The sequence below is a fragment of the Onychostruthus taczanowskii genome, unplaced genomic scaffold (assembly GCF_017590055.1).
Source record: "Onychostruthus taczanowskii isolate IOZ18803 unplaced genomic scaffold, ASM1759005v1 scaffold197, whole genome shotgun sequence".
Taxonomy (NCBI): Eukaryota; Metazoa; Chordata; class Aves; order Passeriformes; family Passeridae; genus Onychostruthus; species Onychostruthus taczanowskii.
In genome coordinates this window covers 381,350-392,077 of record NW_024499206.1, presented here as the reverse complement: position 1 = coordinate 392,077, position 10,728 = coordinate 381,350, and the positions used below count along the sequence as shown (strand labels likewise).

The following is a 10,728-nucleotide window of genomic DNA, read 5'->3' as shown; positions in this document are numbered from 1 at the left end:
CGCCCCCCAGTACCGGGACAGCGCCCGGGGGTCCCAGCAATGAGGAGGGGGCTCGTCCCGGCCGCGCAGCCGAGGGTCGGGGCAGGGGGGGCTGCCCTAGGCCGGGTCCCACCCAGTGCATCCTCCCGACCCCAAAAAGGTTTCGGGGGGGGCCAAGCCCTGTCCCTAAGCCAGCCAGGTGCCAGCGCCCGGCAGCACCCGCAGCCTGGCACATCCCACCCCATCCCATCCCATCCCACCCCATCCCATCCCCATCCCCGTTCCCATCCCCGTTCCCGTTCCCGTTCCCAGTCCCGTCCCCATTCCCACCGGAGCCCTGAGCCGGCCGGGGCCTCCAGCAGTGTCCCAGTCCTGGGGAGCCACAGCCCCATTTTTTTTTCCAAGCCCCATTTTTGCTCATTTCCCAAACCCCATTTTTACTTTTTTTCCAAACCCCATTTTTCCTCATCCCGAACCCCATTTTTGCTCATTCCAAGCCCCATTTCTGCTTTCCCCAGGCACTTGCAGGCCTCCAGGCGGGCCGGGCAGCGCGGAGGGAGCGGCGGAGCCGCTGGGACCCCGCCGGGAAGCGGATGAGAGCAGCTCCGGCTCCCGCCCATCCCCTCGCGGCCGATGTCCGGAGCCGCCACGCCTGAGACACGCCTGTGCCAGCCCCGTGACACGCCTGTGACACGCCTGTGACACGCCTGTGACACGCCCGTGCCGTGCCCGCGCCGCAGCCCTGCCCAGCCCGCGCCGCCTCGCCCCGCGCCTGGGGCCCGCTGCAAGGCAGGTGTCCCAGCGGCTGGGGAAACTGAGGCACGGCGATCCGGGTGTCCCAGCGGGCTGGGGAAACTGAGGCACGGCGATCCGGGTGTCCCAGCGGGCTGGGGAAACTGAGGCACGGCGATCCGGGTGTCCCAGCGGGCTGGGCGCTGGCTGCCAGGTGTCTGCCAGGGCTGTGTGTGCCCAGGGGGTCCCCGCCCGGGACAGGGGACAGGGGACAGGGGACAGGGGACAGGGGACAGCGGCAGAGCGGGCTGCGCTGGCCCGAGGCGCTTTTCCCCCCGGGGAACATCCCGGGAGCAGCGGAGGCGGCGGCTGCGGGAGCCCCGGGCACGGCGGAGCCCCGGGCGCGGGGTCAGCGCTGCGGCAGCGCGGGGCGGGCGGGGTGGGGTCCCCCGGGGGGGCTCGGGGACAGTGCCGGGAGCCAGGTGGCTCCCGGGGGGTGACGGCAGCGCCGGTATTTAGGGCACGGCTGCGCGAGGCGTGGGAGGCCGGGAAGCGGCTCCCGTGCGGCGCGGGGCGGGAGCGGCGGCACCGGCCGCTATTTCTGGTGCTCGCTCCCCGGAGGGGACGGCAGGAATGTCACCGTGTCCCCCCCCCGGGGGGCTCTGGCCGGGCTGCTCTCTGCTCCCACCCTCGTCCTGAAGGAGCCTGGGGGGTGTCGGGACCTCTGTCCCCTCTTTCCCCGGTGGGGACGGAGGTGATGGCGTGGCATGGCATGGCCAGTGTCCCCTTGTCCCCCCCGGGAGCAGAGTGGCAGCTCCTGGGACTGTCACCCGGTGCCGCTGGGACGGGCTGAGCTCCCCCACGGCTCCCGTGCGGCGCGGGGCGGGAGCGGCGGCACCGGCCGCTATTTCTGGTGCTCGCTCCCCGGAGGGGACGGCAGGAATGTCACCGTGTCCCCCCCCCCGGGGGGCTCTGGCCGGGGTGCTCTCTGCTCCCACCCTCGTCCTGAAGGAGCCTGGGGGGTGTCGGGACCTCTGTCCCCTCTTTCCCCGGTGGGGACGGAGGTGATGGCGTGGCATGGCATGGCCAGTGTCCCCTTGTCACCCCCGGGAGCAGAGTGGCAGCTCCTGGGACTGTCACCCGGTGCCGCTGGGACGGGCTGAGCTCCCCCAGACCCCTCCCTGACCCCCTGGGCTGGCTGGGTCACCGCAGCGTCCCCAGAGCCGCCCCGGCCCGGTGTCACCGGCGTGTCCCCGCAGGCAGGACATGGACTCCATGTTCGAGGACGACATCAGCATCCTGACGCAGGAGGGGCTGGGGCCGGACGAGGACTGGCTGGACAGCCCCAACACCGACCTGTCGGGCGAGATGTGCTCGGCCTCGCACTTCGCCCTCATCACCGCCTACGACGACATCAAGAACCGGCTCACGGGGCTCGAGAGGGAGAACTCCACGCTCAAGCGCCGCCTCAAGATGTACGAGGTCAAGGTGAGGGGTCGGGGGGAGCCCGGGGGGGGCCGGGGGGACCCCGCTGACCGCCCCCCCTCCCCGCAGTACCCCCTGATCGGCGAGTTCGGCGAGGAGCACATCTTCTCCCTCTACGAGGCCAAGGAGAACTCGCTGCTCAAGAGCGAGAAGGCGTCGCTGCAGCAGCAGCTCAACCAGTTCCAGCACGAGGTGAGCGGGGACAGGGGGTCTGGGGGGGGGCTTTGGGGGGGTCCCCGAGCCAGCCATCCACCCCCAAATCCCCCCCCACCTTCCCCCGGCAGCTGCAGAAGAGCAAAGAGCGGGAGGAGCAGCTGGAGGAGATGATCCAGGCCTACGAGAAGCTGTGCGTGGAGAAGGCGGACCTGGAGACCGAGCTGGGAGAGATGGTGGGTGGCAGCCACCGGCAGGGGACAGCAGGGTCCCTGTCCCCTCTCCATGACAGGCCCGTGGTGTCCCCATCCTTGGGGACGCAGGGCTGGGGGGGCCGTGGCCACGTTGGGGTTTTAGGGATGCTCAGATTTATCCATTTCCCCCTTCCCCCCCTGCCAAGGCTCCCGGTGCCAGCCGGGCACCCCCGGCTCCCCTTTCCCAGCCGCGGAGCCCCCCCTGCCACGCCACGGTCACCAGACCCCGAAAAGCGATCCCAAAATCCGCGTGTGCCGGGCTGGGGGCGCAGGATGAGCCCCGGGGAGGGGTCGCAGCGTGGCCGAGGCTCAGCCCCGTCCCCTCCGTCCCCTCCCGGTGCAGCGGGCGCTGGTGGAGACGCACCTGAGCCGCATCCGGAGCTTGGAGCAGCAGCTGCGGCAGCGCGACGGCGGCGCCTTCCCCGGGCTGGGCACCCAGGACGTGCCTTTCATCGCCCTGCACCCCAACCCCGGCCTGAGCCACGGTGAGCGCCCCCTCCCCGCGCCCCCCGCCCGCCGGGACCCCCGGGCGGAGCCGCGCTGAGCCGAGCCGTGCCGTGCCCGCAGTGCTGGAGCGCGCCGGGGGCTGGCCGAGCCGCGGGCTGGAGGCCGAGCTGGAGGCGGCGCGGCAGGAGAACCAGCGCGCCCAGCACCGCGAGGAGCACCTCAAGGCCGAGTGCGAGAGGCTGCAGGCCGAGCTCAAGCACCTGCAGGACACCCGCGAGCAGGTGCGGGGCCCGGGGAGCACCCCCGGCCTGCCCGGGGGGGTCTGGGTGCCGAGGGGGGTCTGGGAGCAGGAGCGGGGCAGGTCTGACCCCACAGGACCCCTCATTCCCAATATGTGGGGTCTGGGTGCAGAGGGGGTCTGGGAGAAGGAATGGGGCAGGGTCTGACCCCACAGGACCCCTCATTGCTGGTGTGTGGGGTCTGGGTGCTGAGGGGGGTCTGGGAGCAGGAGCTGGGCAGGGTCTGACCCCACAGGACCCCTCATTCCCAATATGTGGGGTCTGGGTGCAGAGGGGGGTCTGAGAGCAGGAACGGGGCAGGTCTGACCCCACAGGACCCCTCACTCCCAGTATGTGGGGTCTGGGTGCCGAGGGGGTCTGGGAGCAGGAATGCGGCAGGGTCTGACCCCACAACACCCCCCCATCCCCCCTTCCTGCTGGGAAGTGTCTGGGAGCACGAACGGGGCAGGTCTGACCCCACAGGACCCCTCATTCCCAATATGTGGGGTCTGGGTGCAGAGGGGGGTTTGGGAGCAGGAACGGGGCAGGATCTGACCCCACAGGACCCCTCATTCCCAATATGTGGGGTCTGGGTGCAGAGGGGGCCTGGGAGCAGGAGCGGGGCAGGGTCTGACCCCACAGGACCCCTCATTCTGGGGGTGTGGGGGTTGGGTACTGGGGAATGTCTGGGAGCACGAGTGGGGCAGGTCTGCCCCCACAGGACCCCTCATTCTGGGGGTGTGGGGGTTGGGTACTGGGGAATGTCTGGGAGCACGAGTGGGGCAGGTCTGCCCCCACAGGACCCCTCATTCCCAATATGTGAGGTCTGGGTGCAGAGGGGGCCTGGGAGCAGGAGCGGGGCAGGTCTAACCCCACAACTCCCCCCATCCCCCCTTCCTGCTGGGATGTGTCTGGGAGCAGAAATGGGGCAGGGTCTGACCTCACAGGACCCCTCATTCTGGGTGTGTGGGGTTTGGGTACTGGGGAATGTCTGGGAGCAAGAGTGGGGCAGGTCTGACCCCACAGGACCCCCTCATTCCCAGTATGTGGGGTTTGGGTGTCGAGGGGGGTCTGGGAGCTGGAACGGGGCAGGGTCTGACCCCTTAGGACCCCCCTCCCCATGCCCGGTGTGGGGTTTGGGTGCTGGGAAATGTCCAGGAGCAGGAGCGGGGCAGGGTCTGACCCATAGGACCCCTCATTGCTGGTATGTGAGGTTTGGGTGCTGAGGGGGGTCTGGGAGAAGGAGCGGGGCAGGGTCTGACCCACAGGACCCCCTCCCCATGCCCGGTGCGGGGTTTGGGTGCTGGGAAGTGTCCAGGAGCAGGAATGGGGCGGGTCTGACCCACAGGACCCCCTCCCCATGGCCGGGGCGGGGGTCCCGGGCTGAGCGGGCTCTGCTGTCCCCAGGAGCAGTCGGAGCGGGACATGGCCTGGGTGAAGAAGGTGGGCGACGACCAGTAAGTGCTGGGAGGGGACTGGGGGGGGTGGGCGCACACGGGGCCGCCTGTGGGGCACGGCGGCCACCCCACAGCTCCGGACGGGGGTCCCGGGGGGTTCCCGCATGGAAGTGCTGCAGTGGGGGGATCCCGCACCCCAAAATCCCCCCTGCGCCCCGGGGGGCTTGGGGTTGAGCGGGGCTGCGGGCGTGGGGTGCCCGGTTCAGGGTGCCAAATGATGTCCCGGTGCCCGGTTCCGGTGCCATGCCGTGTCCCGGTGCCCGGTTCGGGTGCCGTGCCGTGTCCCGGTGCCCGGTTCCGGTGCCGTTCGTTGCCCCGGTGCCCGGTTCGGGTGCCGTTTATCGTCCCGGTGCCCTGTTCCGGTGCCGTTCATTGTCCCGGTGCCCGGTTCGGGTGCCGTTCATTGTCCCGGTGCCCGGTTCGGGTGCCGTTCATCGTCCCGGTGCCCGGTTCCGGAGCCGTTCATCGTCCCGGTGCTCGGTGCCGGTGCCGTTCATTGTCCCGGTGCCCGGTTCGTGTGCCGTTCATTGTCCCGGTGCCTGGTTCCTGGTGTCCGTGCCTTGTCCCGGTGTCCGGTGCCGTGCCGTGTCCCGTGCCCGGTGCCCGGTGCCCGGTGCCTCCAGAGGGCACTGACGGCTCTCGGCTGCCGGGAGAGCGGCACCGAGCGGCACCGAGCGGCACCGAGGCGGTGGCGGTGTCCCCGGACACCCCCGAACCCCCCAAGGGCTCACGGCGGCACCGAGGCGGTGGCGGTGTCCCCCGACACCCCCAAACCCCCCAAGGGCTCACGGCGGCACCGGAGCCGTTCATCGTCCCGGTGCTCGGTGCCGGTGCCGTTCATTGTCCCGGTGCCCGGTTCCGGAGCCGTTCATTGTCCCGGTGCCCGGTGCCGGTGCCGTGCCGTGCCCCGGTGCCCGGTGCCGGTGCTGTGCCTTGTCCCGGTGTCCGGTGCCGTGCCGTGTCCCGGTTCCGGTGCGGGCTCGGCGCTGCCTCCAGAGGGCACTGACGGCTCTCGGCTGCCGGGAGAGCGGCACCGAGCGGCACCGAGGCAGTGACGGTGTCCCCCGACCCCCCCAAACCCCCCAAGGGCTCACGGCGGCACCGAGGCGGTGGCGGTGTCCCCGGACACCCCCAAAGCGCCGAGGTCTCCGGCTGTCCCCGCTGTCGCTCGGCCCCGTTCCGCCGCTGTCCCCCCGCGGGCGGTGGCAGCGGGCCCGAGCTGTGACAGATGGGAGGCGACACGCGGGCCCGGGAAGGTGCTGGCTGTGCTTTTGGGGGCTGAGCCGTCCCCCGCTGCTCCGGAGCTGTTGGATGCTGTCGCCGTTTCTGTCGTCCTGGCGCAGATCAGAGCGAGGGGAGCCGGGGGGGGCTGGATCCTTCCCGGGGGGGCTCCCGCCGCTCCCTTCCCCCCCTCAATTCCCTCCGTTTCCATTAATTCCCTCCGTTTCCATTAATTCCCTCCATTTCCATTAATTCCCTCAGTTTCCATTAATTCCCTCACCCGAGCTCACCCCCACCCCTCTCAGCCCCTTCCCGCAACATCCACGGAAATTAAAACTCCCAAATATCTCCATTATTATTATTATTATATCCCAGTCGCCAAAATCTTTTTTTTTTTTTTTGAGCCCAAATTCACCACGCTGGGATGGGGAAACTGAGGCAGGGCTGGCTCCTCACCCCCTCCCCGGGCGCAGCTTTTCCCTCCGCGCTCTTTTCTTGTCGATTCAGCTCTTTTTTGTCACCTGCTTCTCTCCGCCACTGTTTTTTTGGGTGTGAAAAGCGCCTTATCGGCGTTTTCCATCTCCGGGTGATTTTCTGGTGCTTCTGCCGCGCTGTGCTTGGGGCGGGGGTCCCCCCGCGTCCCCATCTTCCTCCTTTTTTTTTGGTTCATTTTCTGAGGTTTAGACTTTTCTTTGGTTTCTGAGCTCGCGGTTGTTCCCTCTTGCCCTCCCTCCCGGGACAAACCAGGAGCCAGATCTTGAGAAAAGCCCTGAAAGAGCAGGGTGGGGATTTGGGGGGTCAGACCACCCCTCCCACTTCCCCGCCCCGCGTTTTTGGGGGGATTGTGTGGGTTTTAATGACTCGTGCACCCATGGGTGCCAATGCCGGGCTTGTCCCCACCCCCGGCTCCTCCAGCTCTGCAGCAAAAAGGGACCTGGGGGGCACAAAGGTGACATCCTCTGTGTGCCCTCCACGGTTTTTTCTTTTCGTCCTTTTCCTCCTTTTTCTTCTTTTCCTTCTTTTCCTTTTCCTCCTCCTCTCTTTTCCTTCTTTTCCTCCTTTTCCTTCTTTTCCTTTTCATTCTCCTCTCTTTTCCTTCTTTTCCTCCTTTTCATACTTTCCCCTCCTTTTCATACTTTCCCCTCCTTTTCTTCTTCACCTATTTTCTTCTCGTGTTGTTTTTTTTCCCTTCTCCATTCTTCCCCTCCTTTCCCTCATCCTCCTCCTCTCTTTTCCTTCTTTTCCTCCTTTTCCTTCTTTTCCTCATTTTCCTTCTTTTCCTTTTCATCCTCCTCTCTTTTCCTTCTTTTCCTCCTTTTCATACTTTCCCCTCCTTTTCTTCTTCACCCATTTTCTTCTCGTGTTGTTTTTTTTTCCCCCTCTCCATTCTTCCCCTCCTTTCCCCCTCACTCTTTCCCCTCCTTTCCCTCATCCTCCTCCTCACTTTCGCCTTCTCCTCGTCCTTTCCCACCTCTGTCTCCGCCGTGCCCGGGGGCCCGGCCCGGCGCTGTCAGCCCCGGTTACGGGCGGCGGCTCCGGTCCCCGCGGTGTCACAACGGCTCAGCGGGACGGCGCCGAGCCCCGGCCCCGCGGGCCCTTTCTCCCTTCGCGTCCCCGCCGAGCATCCCGGCTGGGAAAGCGACACCAGCTTGGGGCAGAGTTGATGATTTTGGCAGCGCCGCCGGGGGCGGGGGGAGCCGCGCCCGCCCCGTCCCGGCTGCTCCCGGAGCTGCTCCCTCTGGAGCGAAAAAAAACCGGATTTGGGTTGGTTTTGAGTTGGTTCTGGGGGGACAGCGGGGCTGTGTCACCTTCAGGGCCACCGTGTCCCCTTTGGGAATTGTCCTGTGGATCGCGAGGTGCGGCAGGGGTGGAGAGAGGGAACTTCCGACACCCTGAGGTGTTTTTTCTCACCCTGGGCCATGATTTCCTCAGGATTTTCCTGGGGAAATGCTGGAAGCACCATCCAGGCAGCAGCACTAAACCTTTTTTGAGTTGTATTTATTAAAAAACCAAACCAAAACCAAACGAAAAACCAAACCAACCGAAATTCCAGGGGGGGAGGTCAAGCCCTGCTGAAGGCTTCCACCCCTGCTGGAGGATTTCACCCCCGCTGAAGGGTTTGAGCCCTCCTGAGGGATTTCAGGGGTTTAACCCCTGCCGAAGGGCCCCTCCCCGTGAACCCCAGGGCTCCCTTTGCCGCAGGGTGAACCTGGCCCTGGCCTACACGGAGCTGACGGAGGAGCTGTGCCGCCTGCGCAACCTCAGCTCGCTGCAGAGCCAGATCCTGCGGGCGCTGCTGCAGGACAAGAGCCCCAACGGGGGTAAGGGGCACCCCGGGCAGGGGCGGGGGGCACTGACACCGGGAACGGGGGGCACAGACACCGGGAATGGGCGGGGGGCTCGTCCTGCACGTGGGAGTGAGCTCCGGGGGGAATGGGACCCCAAGGGCGCCCGGCCCTGGGAGTGTCCTACAGCAAGGGCGTCCCCAGGGGGGTGTATCCATCCCTGGGAGTGCCCATCCCAAAATATCCATACCTGGGAGTGCTCATCCCAAAATATGGATCCCTGGGAGTGCCCATCCCAAAATATCCATCCCTGGGAATGTCCCACAGCAAGGGCTTCCCCAGTGGGGTGTATCCATACCAGGGAGTGCCCACCCCAAAATATCCATCCCTGGGAGTGCCCATCCCAAAATATCCATCCCTGGGACCGTCCATACCTGGGAGTATCCATCTCAAAATATTCATACCGGGGAGAATCCCATCCCAAAAACATCCATCATCGGGAGCATCCATCTCTGGGAGTACCCCGTCCCAAAATATCCATCCCTGGGACCACACCATCTCAAAATATCCATCCCTGGGAGTATCCATCCCAAAATATCCATCCCTGGGACCATCCCTGCCTGGCTGCATCCCCCCCCCAGAATCTCCCATCCCTCTGGGGGTCCCCACAGACACACCCCCTCCCTGGGATGCTCCTGGATGCCGAGGCACATTTCCCACATTTCCCACATTTCCCACATTTCCCACATTTCCCACCCCTTCCACACCCTCCAAGCCGCCGCGCTAACGCCGAGCCTTTCCCCCTTGTGTGTCCCCCTTTGTCCCGTGCCAGGCCAGCGCCACTCCCCGCTGTCCCAGTGCCACTCCCCGGCCCAGCAGCGCCGCTCGCCCGCCCCGCAGTGCCCCTCGCCCGTCCCTCCGGGCCGCTCCCAGTGCCAATCTCCCGCCCTCCAACGCCGCTCGCCGGGACCCCCCAGCCAATCTCCGGCCCAGCAGCGCCGCTCGCCGGCCCCCGGCCCTTGCCAGTCCCCCGGGCAGCAGCGCCGCTCCCCGGTGCCGCCCCCGAGCCAGTCGCCGGCCCAGCAGCGCCGCTCGCCCGCCCCGCCGCCCTGCCCGCCGCCCGGCTCGGCGTCCCCGCACCGCCTGCCCGGCGGGAGGATGGAGCTGCCCTACGCCAAGCCCTCCAGCCGCCACATCAAGGCCGGCTTCCAGGGCCGCCGCAGCTACTCGGAGGTGACCAACGTGGCCCTGTACCAGCAGAGCCGCTCGCTCTGGCTGCAGCCCGAGGCCTCCACGCTGCCCAAGCACCGGCCCTACGGCGAGGTCTACCTGGGGGGCGCGGGGGCCCCGCTGAGCGCCCACGAGCCCTTCGAGGAGCACGTCCGCTTCGAGAAGCAGTCGTCGGACGAGGAGGAGTGGGCGCTGCCCAGCCCGCCCAGCCCCGAGGCCGGGGCCATCCGCTGCGCCTCCTTCTGCGCCGGCTTCCCCGTGCCCGACCCCGACGCCGCGCACCGGACGGCGGCCGCCTACGCCCGCGCCGAGCACGCCCAGTCCTGGCCTTCCATCAACGTAAGAAGGACCCCCCCCCGGGTGTCCCCGAGGGGTTTTGGGGTGGGTTTGGCCGTGGGGAGCACCGAGGAAGCCCCCCCACGGAGGGGTAGCGCCCCGCAGAGAGCTGGCGTGCCTCAGTTTCCCCGTTTGTCAGCCGGCCTCCCGGCTGGCTGGGGGCGGTGGGGGGGTCCTGGGGGGTGGTCTCAGCGTCGCCCTGTGCCCCCCGCAGCTGCTGCTGGAGACGGTGGACTCGGAGGTGCGGAGCTGCCCGCTGTGCCAGCTGGCCTTCCCCATCGGGTACCCGGACGATGCCCTGGTCAAACACATCGACTCGCACCTGGAGAACAGCAAGATCTGAGCCTTGCCCCCTTCCCCACCTTTGGATGCTGCATGGAAACACGCCGGGAGCGCCCGGCTCCCGAAATACCTCCAAGTCTTCAGTAGCTACGGAAAGACTGAGCCCCCCGCCCTCACCCGGAGCCCCCCGGAGCCCCCAGCCCGCTCGAAGCGGGTCCATCCCCGCCCGCCTCAGCCCCGTGCCAGGTTCGGATGCTCCGGCCCCGGTACCGGGATCCCGCCGTGCCCGGCGGTGGCCGGAGGGGACCCGCCTGTGCCCCTGGGTGTCCCCTGTCCCCTCGAGTGTCGCTGCTCGATCTCAGGGAGGATCCGAGGGGCCGAGTCCGGCCCCCAGGAGCAGGTGAGGGGAAGGGGCCGCCCCTTCCCCGGCCCGTGGGGTCGCAGCTGGGGTCGGGGCTGGGGTTGGGGGGCAGCTGCTTGTTCTGGGTCCCCTTTGCCTCGTCCCGCCGGTTCAAGCATTTCCTCTTTTACATTAAAAGCACCCCCTCCCCCCCACAATCCCCCCCCCCCCCCCAACCCCGCGCCCGTC

The 10,728-nt window shown here is 67.5% G+C and overlaps 1 protein-coding gene across 1 annotated transcript in view; it reads left to right on the top strand.

Moving 5' to 3' along the window:
• TBKBP1 (TBK1 binding protein 1) overlaps positions 1 to 10,200 on the top strand; it is a 13,999-nt gene extending 3,799 nt beyond the window's left edge. The window contains exons 2-10 of the mRNA XM_041402350.1: positions 1,971 to 2,199; positions 2,266 to 2,388; positions 2,481 to 2,585; positions 2,947 to 3,088; positions 3,171 to 3,331; positions 4,736 to 4,785; positions 8,209 to 8,327; positions 9,124 to 9,860; positions 10,072 to 10,200. Of these exons, the coding sequence (XP_041258284.1) occupies positions 1,978 to 2,199; positions 2,266 to 2,388; positions 2,481 to 2,585; positions 2,947 to 3,088; positions 3,171 to 3,331; positions 4,736 to 4,785; positions 8,209 to 8,327; positions 9,124 to 9,860; positions 10,072 to 10,200 (1,788 nt within the window). The 5' untranslated portion in view covers positions 1,971 to 1,977. The remainder of the gene's footprint in view (positions 1 to 1,970; positions 2,200 to 2,265; positions 2,389 to 2,480; positions 2,586 to 2,946; positions 3,089 to 3,170; positions 3,332 to 4,735; positions 4,786 to 8,208; positions 8,328 to 9,123; positions 9,861 to 10,071) is intronic.
• Positions 10,201 to 10,728: the final 528 nt, after the last annotated feature.